Source organism: Perissodus microlepis, chromosome 16 (assembly GCF_051167445.1).
Source record: "Perissodus microlepis isolate ML-2025 ecotype Zambia chromosome 16, ASM5116744v1, whole genome shotgun sequence".
NCBI classification, from domain to species: domain Eukaryota; kingdom Metazoa; phylum Chordata; class Actinopteri; order Cichliformes; family Cichlidae; genus Perissodus; species Perissodus microlepis.
In genome coordinates, this window is record NC_140476.1 from 9152840 (window position 1) to 9178997 (window position 26158).

General features: G+C 40.4%; 2 protein-coding genes across 2 annotated transcripts; both read left to right on the forward strand.

Annotated features, from left to right (window-relative positions):
• Positions 1–1564: 1564 nt before the first annotated feature.
• On the forward strand, positions 1565–24481 carry klhdc3l (kelch domain containing 3-like). Its single transcript, XM_084908115.1, has 8 exons — positions 1565–1639; positions 13105–13297; positions 13878–13960; positions 14048–14126; positions 16135–16181; positions 16683–16803; positions 17337–17520; positions 20741–24481. The coding sequence occupies exons 2-8, from the start codon at positions 13135–13137 to the stop codon at positions 21351–21353; spliced, it is 1290 nt and encodes a 429-aa protein (XP_084764241.1). The 5' UTR covers positions 1565–1639; positions 13105–13134; the 3' UTR covers positions 21354–24481.
• Positions 1646–13133, forward strand: LOC146370387 (E3 SUMO-protein ligase ZBED1-like). Its single transcript, XM_084908114.1, has 3 exons — positions 1646–8089; positions 8506–9134; positions 9224–13133. The coding sequence occupies exons 1-3, from the start codon at positions 7240–7242 to the stop codon at positions 9614–9616; spliced, it is 1872 nt and encodes a 623-aa protein (XP_084764240.1). The 5' UTR covers positions 1646–7239; the 3' UTR covers positions 9617–13133.
• Positions 24482–26158: the final 1677 nt, after the last annotated feature.

Genomic DNA, 26158 nt, shown 5'->3' on the forward strand with positions numbered 1-26158 from the left:
TTTATCAAACACACTAAACCCTATAAACATTCACCACAGGTTTTTGTGAAATTAAAATCTGTAAGAATGCCACAGCAGAGCAACCGGACTGGGATCATTCTACTGCAATGCTGGAGGCAACCCGTGAATTTGTTTGAATGGCATTCAAATCCTCCATTGACTCAGCAGCAACTTCAGGCAATTCTGACTGAAGAGTGGGCTGCCAACCCACAAAATTACATCTGGAGGTTGTGCCTCTATGTGTCTGAACAGGCATATTACAACAGTGATCAGTAAGGATAGGGTGCACACTAATAACTGATTGTGTATTTTTTTATTTTTGTAATTTGCAGGGTTGTCACTACAACAATATACAGTGCTTATTTTTCTTGTTTTGGTGCTCCTTCTGTTTGTTTTGTCACTGATTAAGTTAGGAAATTCAGTGGTCATTTGCCTGCTATACAATCTACACCAGAGAATTTACTCGTGGTGCATTATTAAATCCTTTGACTGTGTATTTGCTCTCTAAATAGTGTCAAAAACATCAGATAATGTCGGCTAGATCAGTAGAGACTGATTATTAGCTAAAGTTAGCTTTATCTAGTTTCCACCCAATGAACTGTTGTTCTTTTGGTACTGTTCTGGTCAAATTGGGCTTCGTTGTTTATTTTAAATTGCCTTTAAGGAGAGTGAACTTAAATAGTGAAAACAGCCCAGACTTATTGGAAATTCACAATGATATACTTGTTTTTGAATCTTTCATCAAAGCTAGTTCCAGGGTTTCAAATGGCTGGAATACTTTGCTAAGAATGCATCTTTCTGTTTTGTTTATCAGGTTTTTAGTAAGAATCTAAATAACAACATTTATGAAAGTTAGGAGTTGGAGTCTATTCCAAGGCAGTGTTTACAGCAGATAAAAACAGCACATTTCAAAGAAAAAGTGAAAAAACGGGTACCTACAGCATGTTGTGACCATCACCTGTATGTTAGGGAAGCAAAAAATACCTGATGAGACTGATGAGAGACCAGATGATGAGACCAGAGATGGAAAGTCAGAACAGTTGGCCTTCTGTGTGAAGGAGGGTGCAGTGAAGGAGAGGTTCATGGCCCAAATTTTGATGCTGCATCTACTGCAATTGAGAAACTACTGGTAGAGAAAGGAACTGATCAACTGAAAGTTGAGTCTGTGTAACATAGAATTACCACAGACTTGCAACAGTCATAGATTGGGGCATTTGGGGGTGTGCAATCCCATTTTAGAAAACAACAACTTGAGCTAATATACACTATATTTTCCCTTCATATCTGCTTTGCTATAAACTGTTTATTAGCATCTGGAAAAAATTCTGATAATCATGATTGAGTAGTTCCGTTTTTCACCCAAGAGCACGTGTATTATATTATAACAGATTTTTTTTTTTAATTATTCTTATACATCATAGTCACCTAATTAGGTTGCTTTTGAAAATAACATTGTAATGTGTATCTAAAATGAGGTTTCATACCTCATCATACGCAGTACATTTGTTTTGGCCAATCCAAACAAATTCTTTCACTTCCCAGACCTGCAGTGGGAATTTACGAGGTGAAATCGAACGCATCAGCAGCCCGTTAGCAGTAAAACAACGACCAAAAGAGACACTGCAGCGGAGGACTGTCCGTAAGTAAAACATCATTTTAACGCCAAAACTGGCTGTTTTTGGTTTTTTTTTTCACATGAAGTGACGTTTTTATAACTATTTTAGAGCTCAGAAGCTTTTCGGCACTGAAGCTCGGACCTGCTTTGGTTCCGTTTTGATCAAACAGACGAAAAAAAAAAGTTGATCTCGTTTCCTCTTCTCGAGCGTTACCGTTATCATTCCTCTGATAGATTTTCCTCGGGGTTTAATATGTGGGAAACCAGTAAGGTATCTTACTTTAGCCAAGTGGCTTTCCTTCGATTACATAAACTACTGAAAGCACGCGGGGAGTCGCTGCTGGAGATGTGAGCGAGTTGTGGGTTCACGGGTCGCATTCCCCCTGATTAAACTGAAGTGTCTAAAGTCACGTTAGGAACGGTTGTACACATCAGACAACTTCACGTTAACAGCCGCCTTGTACAAAAAAGCGCCTGTTGCTACTTATCTAATGTTAAACGGTTAGAAAACACTTTTTGTCCTGAGTATACACCTAAGATAAAGAAAGAAGTTAGCGTAGCCTTAGATAACCTGGTAAATGGTGTCACCCAGACAACTTCATGTCTTATTATCTGTAACTGTCCGAGAATTTCAGATTCGATAGGAGTGAAAACATCACTAATGTGGCTTCATGGGAATACAGAGGCTCCATTGTGTGTGCTTTATCTGATTGCACCAGCTTGGGAAAAGTAATATATTACACATTTACCCAGAGGATTGGCAGAGACTGGTTGATTTAAATCTTTACCTCATATTTTAAGTTCGGTACCATCTATAAAGTGCATTTCCTTGGAAAGAATATATTACTGAATTTCTGATTAACATCCTCCCTAACAAGTCAGCTACCAGAATACAATACTGACACTATGTTGGTCCAGTAACTCCACAGATCACTTCCACTGTACTGATGAATGTTTGTAAAGCAGTAATAGCTTACTGTATTTAAAAAGAGGCAATGCGGTCTCTTTTTAAATACTTTTTAATTTGATCCTTTTTAAAAAAAAAAAAAATCCAAATTATTTGTAGGTGATTATATTAGCTTTTTTTTGCAACAAGCTAACAGTTACTCTGTGTGTAGTCCTGAAGTGGCCTCCACACAGTAGCATCCACACAGGAAGTGATTTGGTTGTTTCCTTCCCATAGCATTGTCACTGGCTGTTGGTTGGTAGTGGATAGGATACCAGGCTCTGGTTGCTTAGGTAACACTTGTGTATTTACTCCCCTCGTGTGTCAGTCAATGATATCCTTTGCACTCATTGGTGGTCAGTTCAGTCAGTCAGGACTAAGAAAGGTTTAACTGCCATTAACTTTACTGATCTCTGGTTTCCAGTTTCATTGCAGTTGCTTCCATAGACTCCCGGTCCCACAGAAGTCTGTGGGAAACTAGCCCTGACTTTTGTAAGCACTTTTCAGATTTTGTATCAGGCGACACAGGATAAAATATTTATTTGATCAATTTTGGTCATTTCGTCACGAATTGGTTGCAAAACTCTTCAGTTTGATGCTTCATAACACAACTTGATGAACCTACACCAGAGGTGCCTCTGTCCATCTTTTGCACTGTTTTATACTGTATAGAGCAGTGGTCCCCAACCTTTTTTGCGCCACGAGCCGGTTTATGTCGGACAATATTTTCATGGACTGGCCTTTAAGGTGTCGTGGATAAATAGAACAAAATAAAACAAGTACCGGTACCCAAAAAAACTATTCATAACACACGGGAAAAGACCCAGGGAAACCAGAGTTAACAATAAATACCCTGTAAACCATACATTTCACACCCGAGCCTCAAGTCTTGTGGCCCAGTACCAAACAAAGTATTAAAGTTGTTTGGTACCAGTCCGTGGCCCGGGGGTTGGGGACTGCTGGTATAGAGGACACTCCTTTAAACTAATGGAGATAGTGGATCTGGAGCAGATGCCATGGAGAGTTCAGCAAGGTGATTCAAAGGCCTCACTGCACGTACTGTCTGGACTGGACCCAGCTGTGCTCACCTGAAACTGGACTTCGGTATTGAGTTTGTACTGCTGCATGGGCTACAGCATAGAAGAGATCATTTTTTCCCTGATCATTAAACGTGTACATGGAGCAGGATGAATGATCTAGCATCAAAAAACAATAGGAGGACATTTTTTTCTCTTGCTTTGATTTTAGATTGGAGCTTAAAGTGGCTAAGTTTAAAAAGATCTCCTTTTATCTTGTTCCAACTTTGTTTCAGCAAGTGTGCGTGTTTTATAAAGAGCGGAGGTTATGCAGGTGAGCAGCAGACTGAGTTAGTGGAGCTACAGGTTTAACGTAAAAATGTAAAGAGGATGCAGATTTTTTTACCTGTTCAGCTGATAGCTGTCCACGTATGGTCACAAATTCTGGTCATCTGAATTTTTCATAGTTGCACATGAACATTTCTTCATGCTTGAAGTTTTTTTTCTCATCAGTACTGTTGTGTTTTGTCTTTGGGCCCCACATGGTTCTTTACGAAGTATAAGGTGGTGCTTTAATAGGTGCATGTTAAACTCGACTGCGATTGGATGATTTATTGGGTCAATGGAGCAGATGGGCTAGCGCTAGTTAGAGTATGCTCACAGTTTCGAAACATTGCAGTTTCTTTAACAGCTTCATCCCGTTTCATTTGTTTGGCTGATATCTTCACACATTGAGAATAAATTCATTAACACAAAGAAATCTATAAGACTTAAATAACCTATGTAAGACAGAAACCAACATAACAACATAGGAACAGTTTTGCTGTGCTATTTTCACCACAGGAGTTGATCATGGTGCTCAAACGTTATTTAAATTCCAGTGGGCAGCATTGCAGCAACCTGAGTTTTCTGCGACTCAGATTTCTGTAATAACATGATTACACATCCTGCTGCAATAACAGTATTTGTTGACTGAGTGAGGTTCAGTCGCTGCAGGAGAAAACCTCTTCACTGAAAAAATCCTACGACAAATCTGAAGTCTCAGAGTTGGTTAAATAGTTTAAAAACGACAGTAGAGTTTCTTTTTAGAGTAACTTGTTGTAATATTTGTTGGAACTGTAATTGAAATCAAAATACACAGTTATTTGCACAGCCTTAATTAGAGCTGCTTCATTATAGCAAATGATTGCTTTCCATAATTGGACCTCGAAAACCACAGATTCTCTGACTGTCATCTCAGCCTGAGCCGTGAGTGAGTTTTGGCTTTTAGAAAACACTTGAACAGAGGTGCATTTGAATTGTAACAGAAAACAAACAAGTAATCACTTTATCCTAATTATCCTGTTTTATTTAGAATCACTGGAAGACAAAATGTAAAAAGGAATTCCGATTAACCTTTCAGTGCTAGTATAATCACATGCCTGAAATGTTAAATTTAAGAATAAACTGTATTTATGCCAAAAGCTGGAACTTCCTGTGTTATAGTATCCAAAATATTAACGAATGCCTATCACAGATTAGCTCAAATAAAATAGAAAAGTTCAGTAAAATAAAATCCAATAAGGTAAAATTTACAACCAAGAAGGAGTTCATTTACACAGAAAAGGTTAAATAAGATTAAAAAAAAGAGCGTCATAAACCAAAATCTATATTAAAAACAGAGCAGGTGCTTTGATTTGTAATAGAGGACAAGATGAGAGCTTAAAAACAAAAAAGCCATTGTTTTAGCCTGAATATTTTCCTTTTCTGAATTGAAATTAAAATCTCATTAATAATCCAGTTATGTTCTAACCAATATATGAATGAATGATATGAATGTTAAGTTAAGGATGAGGTTGAGTTTATATATTTTTTTTTGTTATCAAAAAAATGAAATAAAAACAAAAAATATATATAAGCATTTGACGCTTTGAGGAGCTCAGTGAATCCAGCATGGTATGGTGATAGGATGTAACGTATGCAACAAGTCTGGTCATACTACTAAATATTTCACAATCAATTATTAGTGTCATTATAACAAAGTGGAAGCGATTGGGACAGACAGTAACTCAGCCATGTAGTGGTAGGCCACATAGAATCACAGAGTGGGGTGCTGAGGCGCAAAAGTCCACAAAGGTTGCTAACTTCCTGCATAGTCAGTTGCAACAGACCTCCAAAATAGTCATGGGAATTCCGGCTCTTTTTAGAGAATTGGCTCTTTCGGCTCGGCTCACTAAAAAGAGGCGGCTCTTTCGGCTCCCAACTGGCTCTTCAGGTTGGTTTGTTGCTTTAATTAATTTATTATCAACAACAATATAAAATTATGCACAAAAGGAATTACTAATGTTAAAAAAAAAACGTGGTTTTATTTATATATGTTTATATATAAATATATACGGTGGCCCCTAGAGACAAAGCACGTACAAACTCTGAAGCATGTACAAACTCCAAAACACATTTCTAGCGTTAACTGAACTTCCAAAACAGAGCTACCTAGTTCACTTAAAGTACACAATTGAAAGCATATGTGTATTGTTTGTGTATTTATACACAGGCACTCATATATATTCAAATAGTTAAAAAAAAATGTTCATTTACTTGGTACTTCGTGGCTTGTGTAACCACTAGGTAACAAAGGCTCAACACTGCCCCTAGCATCCTGGAGCACTTCCGTTGTGTTTTGTACATGTTTTGGAGTTTGTACGTGCTTCGGGGTTTGTACGTGTTTTGGAGTTTTTACGTGTTTTGGAGTTTGTACGTGCAGACTGCAAACCAGGCTTTGTCATCCAACATCAGCGTCTAACCTCACAAATGTGCTTCTGGAAAAATTGTCAGAAATTCCCATAAACACGCTCTTAAACATTATGGAAAGCCTTTCCAGGAAAGTTGAAGCTGTTATATCAGCAGATGGTGGGCTGACATCATATTAAACCCTGCGTATTAAGAATTAGATGTGACCCTGAAGTTCACAAGGCAGATGAGCCGATGCTTTAGGAAATATAGAAAACTATGGTGAAAAACAGCTGTTGCTCCATTTGATCCTAGATTTTAAAGGCTGCATTCCTGAATATTGCTTTTTTTTCTCCATGAACAACAAAGTTATGGTCCCATTTATTCATGTGACTCTCAAGTATTTGGACAACACTTGGCTAGGTGTGTCACTTAAGTGTTGTGACCTCAGAGCTGTTTGCTCTTGTGACAGCCTGATAAGACAGCGGTCAAGGCAGACTCCAAGTCCAAACAGAGGAAAACTAATGGCCTTGTAAAACTGAGTATACTTCCTCACTTAGAGATGGAAAATTACTGCTCACAGTGAGAAAGAGCAAAGCTATTAAAACTCAGCTTAGATGTGATGTAAAAGCATGCTTAAATGAGTCACTGGTGCTGTTTAGTGACTTGTAGTAATATAACTGATATAACTAAAGCACCACTGCTTGTTCATGCGTATATTACACAGTAAACCGACTAGGGCTGAACGATATATCGCATTTGCGATAATATCGCGACATGATCAAGTGCAATTTTCTAACCGCAAAGGCTGCGATTATACTCTGTTTACGTGACATGCGCGAGTAAAACATGTGATATGATCAAACGAGATTGTCTAACCACAGAGGCTGCACTCTGGTCACGTGACACGGGGAGCCGAGAGTGAACTAGCAAGCAAAGCTGTAGCCTACACAATGGCCTCAGGTTCAACAGAACCAGAGCCTGCGGGGATGCTAGTGCCAAAGAGGAACTGCACATCAGCCGTGTGGGAATATTTTGGGTTTAAAAGAGATGATGTCGCACAGAGTCAGGTACTGTGTAAAACCTGTCTTGGTAGAGTTTCTACATCTCGGGGAAACACTACGAATTTGTACCAGCACCTTAAGACTCAGCACAAAACAGAGTATGATAGATGTATGGCTAAAAAATCTAGTAGTGTGCAGAATAAACCTAGTAACGTTACTCGGCAAGGATCACTGACCGAACTGTTTGAAGGTGTTACGCCATATGAACGCACTTCAAAACGGCACGTGGAAATCACCAAAGCAGTAACCCACTGCATCGCGAAAGACATGATGCCCGTCAATACGGTGACCAAGCCTGGGTTCAATAATTTGGTAACTACACTGGATAAGAGGTACAGAATGCCCTCCCGCACGTATTTCAGTCAGACTGCAATACCCGAGCTACATATGCAATGTAGGCGGAGGGTTGCAGCGGAGTTAAAGGCTGTTGAGTTTTTTGCGGCGACAACAGACATGTGGTCAAGCCGTACAGCAGAGCCCTATCAAAGTCTGACGGTGCATTACATTACCGAAGACCTCCACCTCGAAGCTCGCAGCCTACAAACGGCCTACTTCCCCGAAGACCACACAGGGGAAAACATTGCTGCTGGCCTGAGAGAGGGGCTTGCGTGTTGGGATCTCCCTGAAGACAACCTTGTCTGCATAACGACGGACAACGCGTCAAATATGGTGAAAGCAGCACAGCTGAACGAATGGACCAGGCTCCAGTGTTTCGGACACAGATTACATCTTGCTATTGGTAAGTTACTGCCGTGAGAGAGAGAGAGAGAGAGAGAGAGAGAGAGAGAGAGTGTGTGTGCGTGCGTGTGCATGCATGTATGCGTGAGCCTGTGTATCACTCTCTCCCACAAACACACCACACTATTATTTATCTTGTTCTTTACTGCTGTTAATTCTAGATATGTTATGTCAACCCCACACTGATGTACCCACCTCTTCTTATGTATTTTCTTTTTTGTTTTTGTCTTATGGTCTTATGTTCTTGTATGTCATGATGTATGTAACAATAGCTTTGGCAACACTGTTCCCATAGTCATGCTAATAAAGCAACTTTGAATTTGAGAGAGAGAGAGAAATGGTGAAACCTTGCATCATAACTGCAATTGTATGTCTAACACTAATTTTACTTTTTACTTTATTTTTTTTTCCCTCCAGAAAATGCAATCAAAGATGGTAGAGTATCAAGAGCAATTGGGCTGTGCAAGAAGTTGGTGGGGCACTTCTCACACAGTTGGAAGAAAAAGGCAGCACTCACTGAGGCACAGAAGGAGCTTAAGCTTCCTGAGCACTCTCTCATTACTGAGTGCCCTACAAGATGGGGGTCCAAAGAGAAAATGATTGCCAGAGTGCTGGAACAGATGAAAGCCATATCGCAGGTATTGACAGGTGACCGACATGCACGCTCCCTCATCCCAACCTGGCAGGATGCTGAAGTGTTGGAGTCCATTCATAAGGCACTGCATCCTCTCTCCGAATTTACTGATGCTCTTTCTGGAGAAGAGTATGTGAGCATCTCCTACCTCAAGCCAGTTCTCCATCTTCTGGCAACATCAGTCTTGGCTGAAGATGCTGAGGACACTGATCTGACTAGATCAATTAAAACCAAGGTCCTGGCATACCTCAACGACAAGTATAGTGACCTCAACACCCAGGAGCTTTTGGATGTTGCGTCGTTCATGGACCCTAGGTTCAAAACGCAATACATCAGCGCAGACAACCTTCCTGCCATTAAGGCCCGACTGAAGACAGAAATGGTGGAATCGGCTAGACGTACACATAATCAGGTAAATCCTTGAAAATTATATTTCCACAAACCCATAATATTTATATATAAGCTAACTGCAAAACTAATGTCTCTCTTCCCATCTGGCAGGAGAAGAGGTCTCGCACTGAAACTGCTCAAAATTCTCCAAGTGCACAGGCCTCTGGGGGAAAGGCAAAGAAGACTCTTGGTAGTCTTTTTAAAACCAGTGCGGCCTCTTCAGCTTTGCCTCTGCCACTTGAAGATGTCGTGGAGGCAGAGTTGAATAGTTACCTGTTGACCCCTGTCATTGACGGAGAGGATGATCCCTTAGCCTGGTGGAAGGTGCACAACATTCACTTTCCACGACTGTGCAAGATGGCCCGCAAATATCTGTGTGTGCCAGCCACAAGTGCCCCCTCAGAGCGTCTGTTCAGCACTGGAGGGAATATAGTGACCTGCACTCGCTCATCCTTAAAGCCAGCAAAAGTAGATATGCTGGTCTTCCTAGCAAAAAACCTGTGAGCTAGGATGATTATGGCTAGCTGAGCCATACTCATTGTGCACTTTAGTTTGTGCTGTGTTGCTGTTACTTACTGCAGATAATCAAGATGTTCAGCCAGTTTTAATTTAAAGGCGTGTTTGTGTGTGTGTTTATACAATTGCTATTATGTTTGCACTTTATGTGTAATGTTACTGACTGCAGAGATCAGTAAGATGTGTGTATTTTTTATTTATTAGTTTTATTTATTTAATATTATTTTTTAATTTAATGACTGTCTAGTAGTTCACAGATGTCAAAAAACTGAGTGTGGTAAAGCCACTGATTTTTTTATGTATATTTCTGCAATCTGCACATTGTACTGACTTTCATTTTAATGTTTACACCAGGGTTCCTTCTCAGCACTTTATGCTCAGATGTTTGTAAGCTAAAAATAAACTATTGTGTATGTTCAAATATACTGTTGTGATTGAAGAAGTTAAATAAAAATGTCAGTCATCAATTCATGCATCACCTCATGTCATCATAACAGAGGTCTGTCTTCCAGGAAAGAACAGTTTAAAATTAATGTAATATAGTATTGGCCATACTATATGATGTATTGCTTGTCTTTGTTTAATAATACAGAAGACAAAGACCTTAAAAAATAATCGCATATCGCATCGCAATCGCAATATTGGGGCAAAAAATCGCAATTAGATTATTTTCCATAATCGTTCAGCCCTAAAACCGACCTTATATCCATCTGTGTTCTAACATTTCACGGAATGATCGATTAGCTGACGAACGATAAAATAATAACAACAACAATAACAAAAGTCAGTAATTTCATTGTCCATTGGAAAAAGAACAGCCCTTAATATTTTTTTATGCTGTAAAACTAAATTACATTTAAAATGAGCCAGTAGTTCACATTTTAAATTTTGGTCTTTTTTATATTTTCAACTTTTTGAAGGTGGCCTTGGGTTAGAATTCACAGGCTGGCTAGGCAATTTTTCTGTATTGAGTTTCCATGTTCTAAATGTGCCTGTTTTGGTTCTCTTTAGCACTCTAGCTTCGCTGTCTCTGCCACAACAAGTATTTAAATATACGTTTTTGAAACGCCAAAAGATCATGTGTGTCATCAGCCATCCAGGACACCATCTATTAAAGCCAGAGAGAACATGCTGAGCGCAGTGTTTCCCATAGCTGTATTAGTTTTTATTTAAGCAGGAAGTGAAACTCTTGAAAAGAAGCTTTGTTTCCCTAGAGTGCTATGGGTGTTGGCATGTTTCAGGATACTGGGAGTAACTCCACCTCCAAGAGAATATATGAAGAAGCCATCCGTCAGGGAGAACATGAGGCTATCTAGTTAGCATCACCTGGACTTTCAAAATAAGAGTGAGGAGGATTATTCATTAGTAAAATAGCTAGTAAATGTGGGAACACAGAGACAGACGGCCACTCATACTCACATCCAGCCCTACATGCACTTCTGAATCACTAGTTAACCTCACATGCATCGCTTTGGACTGTGGCAAGAAGCTGTAGTACCCAAGCCACTGGAGGAACATGCAAACTCTAACCAGTAAGGCCCCAAACGGCTGGTTGATTCAAATTCAGCACTGTAACTGAGTAACATTAAACTTCTTATAGGCTTGAAATTTCATATTTCAAAACTGCAGGAAATTACTGGATAAATGCTTCCCACAGTAGGGGTTCAGTCTGGATTTAGCCTGCTTTCTTTGTAGATGAGAAACTTGAGTGTCAGTTTGAAGGTTTCTGCTTTGGTTCCTTGTTCAGATGCTGGGTGCTCTCAGTCGGTACTAAAAAGGTATCCAGTTGGTATCTGGGGCTATGGCTCCCCACGCCCTCTAGCAGTTCATTACACGAAGGAACCTTTTAAATACAAGCGCGCTCATGCTCACAGGTGTGCACACGGGTGCTCACAGACACAAGCTACACCCTTTTTGGCTCCTACTTCAAAGCACACTGTGCGCTGTCAATCCTATGTGCTGCACAATAATAATTAATATTTAGTATTTACTGTTATATTCACATAGATCATCGCAATGATGTTGTTTATTAAATTGCTCTCTCTTTTTTGCTTGTTTTCTCTTTTGTCTTTCTCAACAGGTGATCCAGGTGATTGATATATGTATTTTTTGTCTGTTTGTTTTGTTGGTTTTTGTTTTTTTCCCTTTATCACCATTCCTCTTCCCCGCTGTTTTCCTTTCCCTCGTTCTTTCTCCCTTTTCTTTCCCCCAGTCATGTCTGTCCCGTGTGTAGCAAGTGAAAATAAAATAAAATAAACAATAAAAGCAAAGGTGAGTCAAACAGACCAATACGGCAAGGCTGGGATGGTCCATTTGGTCAAGTAATTCCGTTGGGCATCTTTCTTTGCCTTTAGACAATAATTCTGATGGCAAAAGAACCAAACGGGACAGGGGGAAAAAAAAAAAAGGTATCCAGTTGTTTTGTGCGTCAGAACAGTTTTCCAAAGGCTGCTGTTGTCACTGGCCATTGGGTAAATGCAGAACAAACAGGATTCATTTGATGAGTAAAGTTAATGCGCACTCAAACCAAATGTCTTCAGTAAATTGATTCAGGAGAAAGAAATGTGTTCATTTGATAAGAAGTTTATCATTCAACAAGGAAGAAGGAAGAAGAACGGCATAAAATTCTGTCAATGCCACAATGTGCATGTAAATAAAAGTTAATTTTATCTTTCTCAGGACTCTGCAGGCAGTTGTAAAAAAGATGCAAATGAGGGGAAAGCTCTGATGGGTTCTAAAATGAAAGTTAAATTAGTGTAGTTGCGTGCAGGATTATAAGTACTAGAGTTTTTGGAAAGTTGAGTAAATTATGATTATATTATCGTGTTATATTATTATTATTACACTACAATTCTGGCTCTGTTTGAGGAGCGGTGCTCCAAAAAACTTGGTGTAGTCCCTCTGCTCTTTTAAGATATGAACTCGTGAATATCCACTCATGTTCTGGTGGTACAGACAGTTTTTAAAGCATTTATTGTGTAGTGGTTTGCACATTAGCTTAGAAAGTAAAAGGTTGCAGGGTCAGTTCCAGCCACAGACAGGTTAGGAAGGGCATCTGGCGTAAAACTGCCAAATCAAACATGTGGAGCTTGCTGTGGTGACCCCTCGTGAATACGGAAGCAGCTGTTGCTTGGGTTTTTCATTTGTCCTGTCTCCTGTAGCGCAGCCTTTGTTTCATCCACCTTGGGCCTGTTCACACAGACGGAGATGAAACTCATCTTTTTGCACCGTTTAATAACTTACAGCATCCAGGTGGAGTCAGTCAGCGGCTCTAGTATCTGTAGCGGCAGTGAGAGCAGAATTAATTTTAAAAAATGTAAACTTTTAACAGAAAGAAGGATATTTAGTCCTGCATATCATCGCACAATGAAGCTAAAAAGGTGTGACCAGTCTGTAACATTTGTTCTTGGCACTTTTTAGCCATGATAGTGGGTCCATATAACGCACGACTGTGTACATTTACTTTCTTTTACAAGATGTTCCAGTGAGAGTGAGGGCTGCCAGGTATGAGTCAGAATAACCCCTGTTTGTGGAAACAGCTCCCCCTGAGAAGCAGCCTGTCCCCGTGCGACCGCTACAAGCACGCCTGCTGCAGCTACAATGCAAACGTCTACGTCCTGGGAGGCAGAGAGAACAGATGCCTGAGGGACTTCTGGAAATACAACGTGGGTAAGGGCCCCCACCCATTAATAGCCATGTATATATAAAGATGCAGATCTATATAAAGACGGATGACAGAATACTTCCTTAGAAGCGATATCCTTGAAAGACCTCTTTTTAAGAATTACATATTAGGCAGAGTAGCCAAAAACCATGTTCAGGTACTCATTTACATAAAGACCTCTCTTCAAATGACCAATTAGTCTACTACTTAAAACAGCACAAAAGAAACAGACAAATGTTATGACTTAACACTTTGATCTTCACTAAGATCTATCCTTTCAGGTATGGTTATGATCACCTCTAGCTCTGCCCTGGTGAAGGCTACAATGCTTCAAATCTCCATCTTTTATAGGCAGTCTTTTATTAGAAGATAGCACCAACTATTTCTATGGTATTTGGGCAGTGCCTTTGTGCAGATGTAGAAAGTGTTGCAAGTCGTTCAAGTTTATGTACACAATTCATGAAAAACATTTATTCCACTTAAACTTTGCGAAGGATGTTTTCTGCTGCATTCTTATAAAACAGCCTCCTATAATATTCTTTTTGTAATCATCAGTTAACAGCACTGCTGTGTTCAATATTTCAGTGTCTGATGAATGGACCGAGTTGAGCTGCAGTGGTGAAGTGGCACCAGAGGAGCTGGAGGGACATTCTATGGTAGCTCACAAGGTACCTTCAATTTCTTTAATCATTGGACATAAAGCAGAGAGACGCGGTGGGCATGCAGAGTATCTTTAACAGCTTTGAACTCTTCAGGGTTTCCTGTACGTGTTTGGAGGGCTGTTGGACTCTGCATACACCACATGCAGATGTGCTCTCTGGGTGTTCGACATCGGTGAGTTTCATTGCAGTGCAGCATGGGCTGGCAGCCAGTCACACTGCTGTTGTAGTCAATTCTCAGGCTCAGCAGGTAAAACATGTTGCTGCATGTCGATCCTCCTAATCCCTGTAAAACGTTTCATTCCTCTGTGTCACTAAAGCTGAGAGAGAAACCTCTCCATGCTCATAACAGCGGTGTCATGTGCAATACAGGTTACTGAAGTAACATGTTTTACGTATGTGAACAAAGTCCAGGTGACTCTAAAGACAATTAGAAACAACATAAGAAAAGGTGATTTACCCCAACACATATTTATCAAATGGAGGAAAACTGCAGCTGTGTTCATTTCCTGCTCTAACACTTCCTGTGTTCTTCACTTCAGCTCAGTTGTTATTCTGCTTGTTCCAACATAACCTAAATTCCATCTCATGCACAGTTTTTTCAATTCTCACCACTTATTATATATAAATTCATATCACATCTGTAAAATGCCCCCGAAACCCCCACCCTCAAAATCAATTGGTTCTTTTGTTTTCATAATAACTATAATATGTTTAATGAAGCAATTGTTTTACACAATTGTTACATTTTACCGAACTTGGATATTTTTAGAAGTATAAGCTCTTGAAGTTTTCGTTCCACTCCAAGTGTCACGATGTAAAGAAAAATCTAGTTTTTGTTCAGCATGATGGGATCTGTCATGACTTGCATAAAATGCAGCAGTTTCATTTCTTTGACATAGAGCAACAGAGACAAGCATTGAAAAAGTGCATTCTGGGTAAACTTTCAAGGTTAATATCCCCATGTGAAATAGGTGGATAGGTCAATGTAGCGATAGCTGTGGAGCGGAGAAACAACACAGGTGTTACCACAATCTTAATGAAAGTTAGGACAGATCACACTGATCAAAGCAAGTTAAGGTCCTGAAGATGTTTTTCTAAGTATTAGAAGGGTCTCAGGATCAGCAGGTCATCCCTTCAGTTTCTGAAAATAATTATTTGGCATAAGACAGGATATCCACTCTTGTCATTTTATAAACACTAACATTCAGCTGCCAGAGCTCATCACACAAACACTCACACAGAGTCAACCCAGTTTCATCAAACAGTCACAACCTTTTATGTCCGTGAACACCACTTTGCATCAGTCTGCTCTCAATATTTTGCAGTTTTTTGAAAGGCAAAAAATTTCCACATTTGGAGGTAGGCGGGGTTAGTGGCGGCATGAAGCGTTTTGCAGTTCACGCCAGAGACTATACAACTCACGGTTTTTGTATCATTTTTTATCCCTCAGCTGTGAAAGGCTGATGGGGTATTGACACATGCTTATGAATGTAATAACCCCAAAATTAAGCGATGTAACATTGTCAGATTCTTACAATATATGAAAAATCTCAAGGCTAGTTTGAATTTCAGTGACCTGGACCTAAAGGTCAAGGTCAGAAGCAAAGTTTTCTGAAAATCTTATGACTGTTATAATTCAACAAGTAAGTCACCTTGCATCAAGATCAAATTGCTACCATAGGTGTAGTTAACAAAACATCTCGGACAAGTTCGAATCTCAATTAAGTTGAAGGTCAAGGTCAGGGGTCAACTTCTCTTAAAATCACCTATACCAGGAAGCGAACAGGTACCACAGGTAGCTGGTGGTATTTTTAAATATGTTATTTATTAAAAATATTTTGTCTGGTTACATTTAAGCATTAAAAACGACAGGATTGGGTTTAAAACTGTCTTGGTTTAGGTTAAAATATAACATTTACCATGTCTTTTAAAGCCTCTCTATTTTGGCCAACTGGACAGTTTGTGTCCCTGTAACAATAGATTTCATAAGACTGGGCTGCACAACAGTGTGTGTCAGTGTATTTCAGAATCATCGCAGAAGTGCCTCTCCTCTTTGTATGTTAGCCTTTACTTACTTTTTTGGTCTTGGAGTAAGGCTGACAGATGTTGTAAAGATATCATATCCATTTTATTGTACGTCACTCTTTTAGTTTAATTTTCTTGTGTCATTTGTGTTTCAGCAAAGCAGAAGTGGGTGCAGTGGCAGGGAAAGAGGAGCTTGCTTCAGGTACCGAGCGCTTTTCATATCTAAATGATAACATGTTCTCTGTCTATAGAAAACAATCAGATGGTTAGATCTCATTATCAGCTTATAACAGAAATAATTAACCGCTCAGTCCTCGCGTGCTGCCGTTTGTTTTGTGTCGCGCAGTCACAACACTTGGAAGCACATCAGTGAACACTGTGCACAGTTCCTGCCATCCTTTGCTTGTTTTAGCTTGTATCAGCAGAACAGAAGTCACACACTACCCACATATTTGTTAGAACTTTAAAGGTCAAATAAATGGATTTTCAGTGTTTCCCGACAGAATGGATATAGCTAAGTAGGAAGAGGATCACCAAAGTAGGAAGAGAAAGGTTAGGGTTAGGTTGAAGAAGCCCAAATTTAATGCATTTTTTGTGACTGTTCAATCAAGGTCATAGAAGAAGATCTATGTAGGAATACTGGCCTGCTTGTTAGTAGCTTACCATCTATTCTAAATGTATTTCTCTCTCTTTCTGTGTGCAGACCCAAATGCCGACCAACAGGAAGGGCCACAGCGCCGTGGTGCTCGGCTCTGCCATGCTCATGTACGGAGGATTCATTGACATGAAAGGCACCTCCCAGGATTTCTGGAGTTTGGACTTTAGTGAGTTTAAAACTGACAAAAGGGAGAATTCAGTCAGCTCCTTCCATATAAAACTAACCAAATCTTAAAATTCCCACCTCACGCCCTCAAAATCAGCTGACCTTTTATGGTATTTGCCAGAGTTACTATCAAAGGATTAATTGTAGCTTTTGTTCAGCATGATTTTTCTATAAGCAACTTTGAGCATTAATATAATTGGATAGATCATAAGTTCAGTAAACTGCATCAGTTTAGTCCCACTTGATGCCAAGCTCATCTTCTAGCTGTGATTCCATCTTGGTCAATATAATTTTATAAACTACTCATATTTACCAGTGTGAATGTAGTTTATAGCTGTGAGATGGAGAAACAAATTGACAATTAAACTGAGCTGAACCGTTTCTAGGAGTGAAATCTCACCCATATTCAGTTAGAGGGCAGCATGTGAACATCATCAGCATTGTGACACATGCAAACACAATGTGAGCTGCAGAATGAGCATTAATTATAGATACTTGTTTGTGTGTGTGTGTGTGTGTGTGTGTTAATGGCAGATACCATGTCTTGGTCCCTGCTGAGTGGCTCTCAGCAGGACTCATTAGGCCCAGGCCCCAGACACAGTCACTCAGCTATAGCCTATCAGGGCTGCGTGTACCTGTTCGGAGGCTTAAAAGGTTTACGGGAGCAGAGAGACTTCTGGAAGTGGAATTCCAGCAGCCAGACATGGAGTTCGCTCAAGTAAGTGCGGAGTTTGTCGGTATTTTTGAAAACTGGGTGCAAACTGAGACATACAAAGTCGTTGTGCCAGCACTGGATCATGGTTTCAAAACAATCTCACAGCCATCTCCACAGCGACACCTGCTGGCTGCTTTTGTGTCAGTACTTGAACAGGCTCTTCTGTGAAACAACACAGACAAGCATTGCACATTTCTAGACAAATCTACGTGTTATACCAGACTATCAATAATTATGATCAATACATGTTTTGGAGAACTTCCTTTACAACAAAATAAGAAATACTTTGGAATGGTTAAAGACAGCGATGACTGCAATGAACTCTGTGTTTCAGCATGTACTATTTTGCTGTGGTTGTGTTAACGTACATGAGGCTGTTTCAGTTACTTACTAATTCAGTGCAATACAAAACAAGCCAATTTATAAATAATGTATACTGAAAATAGCTGCTCTGTTCATCATGATGTCCACACAAGGTCTGTGGATTTGACTGTGGCTTACTTTGGAAATAGGTTAAGTAGAGGCCCCAATATCATTTGTTCTCTTTGTGACTGAATATAGCTAATTACACTTATGGAAAATGAATAAAATAAGAGAAAAATGAAGAAATACTGTCTACATTTGTCATATGCAAAGATTTTTATTCAAAACATTTTGAGTCTTTTTGGTTTTTCCGCTATTCTTAGGCTGAGTCGGATGTTTTTTATTATTATTAACTGACCTCCCTAACCTTGGAATAAGTCCATTCACAAGGCACACTTGTTGCAGGTATACATAAGTCTTTTTTGCCACGATATAAAGGTGTGAATATGTAACACATCACTCCTGTGAATATACTACTGGATCATATGCCCCTTGAATGAATTCATCTCTGTGGGTTTCACTAACCTGGCTGTCAAAAAGTTCTATGTTTTTTTAATCCTGTGCTGTGGTTATTGTTTTTGCTGCTGCTGACTCTTGAGCTTTCTGGGAGTTTTTACTGTCATTATATTTGGTCTACACTCTGAAAATAAAACCTAGAAGCAGCAGTTAAGCCGCCTGTTGAAACTATAGTTAAATGCACCAGTTAGCAATGGACCCAGACCCAGAGTCATTCTAAATTAGCTCACAATGGCTCTTACAGATGGTCAGCCTCTAAAAACCACAACTTTGCTCATTAGCTTTTTCAATTCAGGCCCAGTTTATAGCTGTATTGTCCTAATCGCTCCAGCAGTTTAGCAAATTACAAGCTTGCTACATTGCTTTTCATTTTTTAAGTTAAAGTACTTTTTGCTTCCTAACGTTTCTTTATTCACATTTTTTTTTACCTGTGTTTTAATTTGTGAAACTATATTTTAGTTGTAATTTATTTATTTTTTTAGTTTTGCTTTTAAAGAACTTTGTGTTTCAAATCAAGAAACTAATTTGCTTCAGATGATTTAAATGATTTATTCCAGATAGAGTGGTGTAATGCAGAGTAATGTAAAGGGTGAGAAATGAGTCAAACCTTGTAAAACAAATGCAGTTTTTAGCATAAAGAGTAAAGCAAAGAGCAGGAGGAACATAAAGGGAAGGTCAAGACTCACGAGAAAACTTGACAAGCAGTCTGTTGCAGCTCCCCATCTGAGTATTCCCACATAACATAACATGGCAGAAGAACCTGATCCAGTTGATGAGACAGAGAATCCTTCAGCAGCGGCTCAAAAGACTGGGATCACTTTTCAGCCGCTGCTGTCTCGTGCTGACAGGCTGACATGTGAGGTGGAAACACTGATTGTAGTGTGTCTGTTGAAAAAAAAAAAAAGGAAAGAAAGAGTCCTGAGGAACCGTCTCTTTAATAGTTTAGTAATACGTAAATTTATGTATATAAAGAGCTTCAGATTACTGAGATTTACATCTGGAGACTTGTTGTTTTTTTGTTTTTTTTGTTCTGGATGACTGAATATGTTACATGTAAAGACTTGTGGATTGATTCGTCTGGCGTTATGAACATGAACAGCAGTTTATCAGGACTAATGATTAGCCGGTCAGCCGTATAGTCAGGACTAACGTCACTTGTTTTTGCCCCCTGAGGCACAGGTATCATACAGCAAATGGAAAAAAACAGACAGACAGTGTGACCCTAATGACACAATGTTACTGGAAGGTCTTGTGATTTCTAATGGTGATAACCTGACTTTGTAGGTTGTAAACCGTTACAGTTACATTTAAGTAAAGTCTGAGAAAATATGAGAGCTTAAGATGCAGATGTAATTGTTTGTTTCTCACCTCCCCTCCAAACTTTCTCTGGTTGGTTTAGAGGCGTTTTATGGCAGGGTTCCTGAAATGAACTGACTGAGTGCTGCCAACTTAATTCAAAGACATTATCAGAGGTGCACGTCACAGAAATCACTGCGCATTAGAGCTCTGAAACTGATGAAGGAGACTTGGAAATCAAGTTTGCATCCAGATCAAAGGGAAATTTTACTGTCTGCATATTCTTGGTGACAAACGTACCACAAATAGACTCACTGTTTTTCTAATCTGTGATATATCAGCTTTAATTCCCAAAGTGTGAAAAGAGCTTTGGCAAAAGGAAAGGAAAAAGGGGACAGGAAGCTTGTAGTGTCTGCTGTGACACACAGATGTGTCTGCAGTTATTTTTTTGGTGTCCTCAAAACACACGAGTCAGTATTAAACTCAACACCTCACTTTAAGATGTTTTTCCACAGATCATTTGCCTCCCCCCTCTTTTGTGTCCTCAGTTCCTCTCTTAGCGTATTAGTCTTAGCCCCTCCCTACCACAGAGAGCAGAGGAGGCAAGGAAGAGACACAAGGAGAGGAATCAAGGCAGCTGGTGTTCAACAAAAAGAGATGTGTGTCCTTCAGGGCCTCCTTTAAATACGATGAGTGACACATCTGTCAGAAATAGATTTATCATCCCAGGTTTAACAGAGCAAATGATGTGTTTTATATCCAGGGGTAATTTTAATAAAGTAACATGGCACAACACGCCATATAGAAATATTATCACACACGCTGTGCAAGGCAGAGAGTACGATCACACATGGATCAGCAGTTTATCGATTACAGCTCCTGGTGCTCCCAGCTAGTCTCCCATTCAGGCACAACTGTGGTCCAAACAGCACTTCCTGTCTGACCGGTCTGTTTAGCTCTGATGTTTTTAGCACTGACTGCTGAACTTATTTGGCATCATTTGGTGTGCTCTTTCCTGCTAACACCACCTGTGGTTGTTTTTTCTCAGGTACGGCCCTCCTAAACTCACAGGACACTCAGCTGTCACCTATAAAGACTCAATGCTCCTTTTCGGTGGAGGCGAGACCCAGGACTCTCCAAAGAACTGCCTGTGGAGATACAGCTTCATCACTCAGACCTGGATGCAGCTCACGACACTCCCGGGCTCCAACCCCCCAGACAAGATCCACCACTGCTGCACTGGTCTGGGTCCCAGCTACAAAACCAGTAGCACCAGCAAGAGCTTCTGCTCAGACTCAGGACTCCAGCCCCGGTTACTGGGAGGGAAACTCAAGCCGTTTAAGAACAAGTGCTTCCCATCACCAGATAACGCTATAGAGCTGGAGACTTTCACTCCAGACAGAGAAGCCAACAGAAGTTCTTCAGAACTGGAGACCAGCAGAGAGGCCTTAATAGAGATAGATGGTCAGCGTATTGGAAGCTGCCTGACATTTGAGAACAAAGCATTCATGAAACAATGGAGCTGCTCAGAGGAGGAGGCGCTGGAGGGCAAGGATGGAGACATCACTCAGCATCTGCCCGACCTGCTGCTGGTGCTCGGCGGAAAACCTTGTACGAGAACCAGCCCCATCTCCATGTGGCAGGTGACGATGATTGACTGAATAAACGATTCTGTTCTCTGCGTGAGAAGCATGTTTTAATAGGTGTTACTAGCTTTCTGTGAAAAAGAAAACAACATGAAATATTTTTATACTTTTGTACAGTTTCAGTGTTTTGATTTTTACATTTTTTGCAACATTTAAGTAAATTGTGGGAAAATGGCATTACAGAAAGCTGTGTTCTGTTAACAGTGAATGTGAAAAAACACAGTATCTGTTCTGTGTATCTGTTTATAGTTTCTGTAAGAACAGGGAAGGTATTGGAATCAGATCTTTAGTAAGCATCAGCCCAGAATTTCACAGTCGGTGCATTTGTATGTCTGTGTTGATGTACACAAAGGAACACAATCTGAGAAAAACAGGGATTTGGCAGTCTGATATTTGACTCAAAAAGCTGAATCGGGCTGAGCTCTGTGTTCTGTTTCATGAACTAGGCGTCAGCAGTGTGGAGAAGTTAGATACTGCTGCACTGACAGGTTTTCTTTGATGTTTGCAAACGTTTTTTACTCCCCAGCAACTGCTGCAAACTGAACCGACTCCACTAAAAGGCTTGGTTTAACACTTTTTGGGAAGCTCTTGCTACACTTACAGTAATTAATATGATTTGCCTTCTCCTGTGTCTGCCTGCTCCACCCTGTGTGTGAGGAGGTGCATCACAGAGACTGAGAGCAGAGAAAGGAGAAACTAACATGACTGTAAATAACTGGAGGAAAGACTCCCACACTGAGCTGGGAGGAGGACAAACAAAGCAGGTCATCATTTTATTTATTTTGGTCCTGTATTCGTTTATTCCTGTATTAATAAAGACAGAATCAGTGCATTTTTATTCTTGGTTGTACTCCCATTGTACACTTCATTAGGTACACCATGCTACCACCAGGGTGGACCTACTTTAGTTAATTGTTCATGGCACAGATTCACCCAAGTTTCTGCAAACATTCCTCAGAGATTTTGTTCCACATTGACATGACAGCATCACACAGTGGCTGTACAGTGAACTCATTGTCATCTTCATGATACCAGATACCAGATATGTGGCACAGCATGTTATCCTGCTGGAAGCAGCCATCAGAAGATGGGTACACTGTGGTCATACAGATAGGCAACAGCTATACTCAGGTATCTAATAAACTGGGGGGGGGGGAGCAAAACAGAAATAAATGAAAAATAAGCATTATTTAATTAACATTAAAATAAGTATTTGCAGTGTCAGAAGGCTTTGGAGTGTCTGTATTTACCATTGGTACTTACTGAGGCAGGGACATCTAAAGAGTGAGTCAGCTCTTTGTGTTGTGATGGATTATTTTATTCTTCTGACCTCCTTAAATCTGTCCACGATCAATACCACACATCACATGAGACAGAACAGCTAATCTAAAACTGAACATTTTCAAACAATAAAAAAAAACTGTAATGAGCAAACCTGCTAAGAAATACTCATTTAAAATACACAAACTCCCTTCAGGTGGTGCCAACAAAGGTGAACGTGTGTCTGAGTGAGTTAAGAATATTTCTACTCGAGTAAAAAATGTTTGAAATCGTGTTGCATTCGCTGGTCAGCTGAGCTTCTCCCACAGCTCCTTTTAAAATGACCAAAACGGTTTCATTTATGTTCTCATATTTTTACAGAAATATAGCTTCATGACAGAAATTCTTACCTGTTCTATGAAAAGGACATTTAAACAATTCCCATCTGTTACTTCTTACAAAACAACTTCTTTGTTTTAATAAAAGTACAAAAAGTAAACTGAACGTATTTTTGAGTGAATTACAGTATGCTTATATTATTTTAAGATGGCGACTGTGCAATACTTTGATAAACAACATATTGCACTGGAGACCTCACAGTCAGGCTCTTTGTTACCTCCATGCTTTACTTTCAAACTAAATCCGAACATCTGGGCTGCAGATGTGGAAGATCGGCAAGATTTTTGACAGAAACAGAAAATCTATAGATCACTCAAATATCTGAAGAGTGTCAAAGTCATACCAAATTCTCTAAAAGGATTAATTTTTTTTTTTTCAAATAAAAAGTATTGCAAAAGTACATCGAAATGTCACCTAAAGGTCAGTGAGGAATATTGGTGAGTTGTAAAATAATAGTGTGCTGAGTGCGTCCTTATGCCAGGACACAAACTTAACAAAAACAAAAAGGAAATTGTGATAAAACTTCGAAACACTGAACCTGCCCGCTGATCAGCTCCTCTTACTGACCACACAGCTGTGACCGTTTGGAAATGTTTTCACCTGCTCAGAAATTTGAACACAGGCCAGCCTGGCAATCTTCTAAATCGTTTTGAAGTGCAATCAACGAATGCTTTCACCTAACAGTAATGTCAGCTACACTACACAAGAGGGCGCCACATCTCCACAGACTCCATCAACGAGCTCCAGGAGATGAACTGCTTACCTATGTTTGTTTTCACTTCTGACTAAAAATCCCTTTGGACTCACAGATGGGTTTGATTTCATCTTTACAAAAAAAAAAAAAAAAAAGTTGTGTCTGTTTTTAAAAAGAACTGTCGTTTACATCATGAATTCATGGCTGTTTAAAGGGGATTGAGCAGGTCATGAAAATCTGAAGTTTTTATTACATTAGATGCAAATATTGTCACCGAGGGGCTCCCGTACCTTCACTGTAAGTGATGTAGTTTGTACAATGGTGCTGTTGTGTCCTATATGCTGTCTGTGCTTTATTTTTTGAGTAATGTGTAACACTTTAATGTAACTGCCTCAGAGTTACTGGATGTCTAAAAAGATCTCTATATGACCATTGGCGCTTTATTGCACTGAACTTTTATGACTTTTATGACTTTCTAAATTGAAACATGTTTCATGGCTGACCCTCTTTTTCCCCAGAATGTCCTGTTAGAAATGCCAAGGCTTCAAATGTTTTTCTTAATCCATTTCTGTAAATTGTCCCTGTAAAGTGCAACAAATCCTCATGTTTGGGGTTTGCTAAAACCCACTCTTTAAAAATGAAAAGTTACATATTTTTGAAAAATATCTGTGGACTTCAGGCTGAGTTTACCAAAAAAAAGGGAAGTCAGAATGTAAACCTCAGAAACTTTGGATTTCCACTTGATTTTACAGAGAAGTTCAGTGAATTTGAACACTGGGTCTGCCTAGAATCTCAGCATTAATAAAATGCTAAATAGAGTTCATGTGGACCTTTATTGATCCAACTTTTATTTTCTCTCTGAAGTACATCTGTTCTGGGATTACTCTGGCTTTGTGTGAGTACACCTGTAGGAGAGTAACTTAATCAGCTATTATGCTGCAGACCAGGCTGCTCTAATCCATTACCGCCGCTGCTGCTGCTCTTCATTTCTTTTGACCTATTGACCTACATTGCTGCTCCACACATGACACACAGAAGCTTCTGAAAACTACAACAGGCACTCTTACTGGGACTTAAAGGCTGCACAGTCTAATCTGACTGCTGTGCAACATACTGGCCCTCATTTAGAGCAGCAGATGCCTTTTCCTTTGGGGATTGTAGTTCTAAAGACAAGATGAAAGCAATCCAACACTGATGTTTTCTTCTTATGTAGTTAAATTGAGAGGTTATTACCAAAAGATCACACACCCCTGTTCTCTGCTGGCCATCGGGGCGGGGGGCTGGGAGGAGGTGTTGGCCGTCCGATTGGGATCTGGGATGCGGGGCCTCCCTGCTGCTGCGGAGCCTGGGGTGGTCTGCTTGCCGTAACATCTCCTGGGTCTAGGTGCCGTTTCCCCCTCCAGGGGTGAGGGTACCTGGACCTGGGGGTATAGAGTTTGTTTGGGGAGTGTGATTGTGTGTACAGTGTCCATGTATGTCTATCCCTACGTTGAGTGAGTGCTGAGTATTTGTATATGTGTGCATGAGGGTGGGAATGCATGTTTGTGTCTGTGTGTGCCTGTTTGTCTGTGTTTATATGTCAGGTCGGGTCTTACACTCCACCTCTCTGGGAACTCCCAGGCCCTCCAAGGCCTATCTCCCCTCACCACACTCCCTGCCGGTAACTGATGCCCTCAGGGGTTGGTGCGTAGGTGGTTCTTGGTGTCCGGGGCTGGGCACTCAGGTGTGTACCAGCTCACTCCCGGTGACTACTTGGCGGGGCCTGGTGCCTGTTGCTCGGTCAGGCCTCTTCCCGGGGCAAAGGGAGCCCTCGGGCCTCCGGCCTCTGGGCCTGCAGCTCAGTTCACTCTGGCACAGCTGGCTGCCGGCAGAGCCGGCGGACACGCCACTGCAGTCCCCTCTGGCTTCTGCTCTGTGGCTACTGGGTGACACCTGATCTGGGGCTCTCCTCAGCTCTTCCCAGGAGGGTGGCACGGATGCCCCTCCGGTGGTCCTCCTTGGGCTCTCGCACTCTGGGGCCTCTGGATGTCTGGAGGCTGGATCTCCTCCATGCCTGCTTCATGCCCTGAGGGACAGGGCTACATGGCTCTCTACATCCTCTAGCAGACCATTACATGGGGAAACCTTTTGAATACAAGCACGCTGATCCACACAGGTGTGCACACGGGTGTTCACTGTTCATAGACATAAACTACACCTCTATTGGCTGCTATTTCCAAGCACATTATGCGCTGTCGGTCCTGCTTGCTACACAACAACATTCAATATTTAGTATTTACTGCTGTTTACACTTAGCTAGATTAACGTGATGGTGTTGTGTTTAGTATGTTGCTCTGTTTTTTTTTTTTTTGCTTGTTTTCTCTTCTTTTTCTCTCAACAGGTGATCCAGGAGATTTTTTTTTCTCTTTCTCTTTTTAAGTACCCTTTCTCACTGTCCCTCTTCCCTTCTATTTTTCTTTTCCTTCAT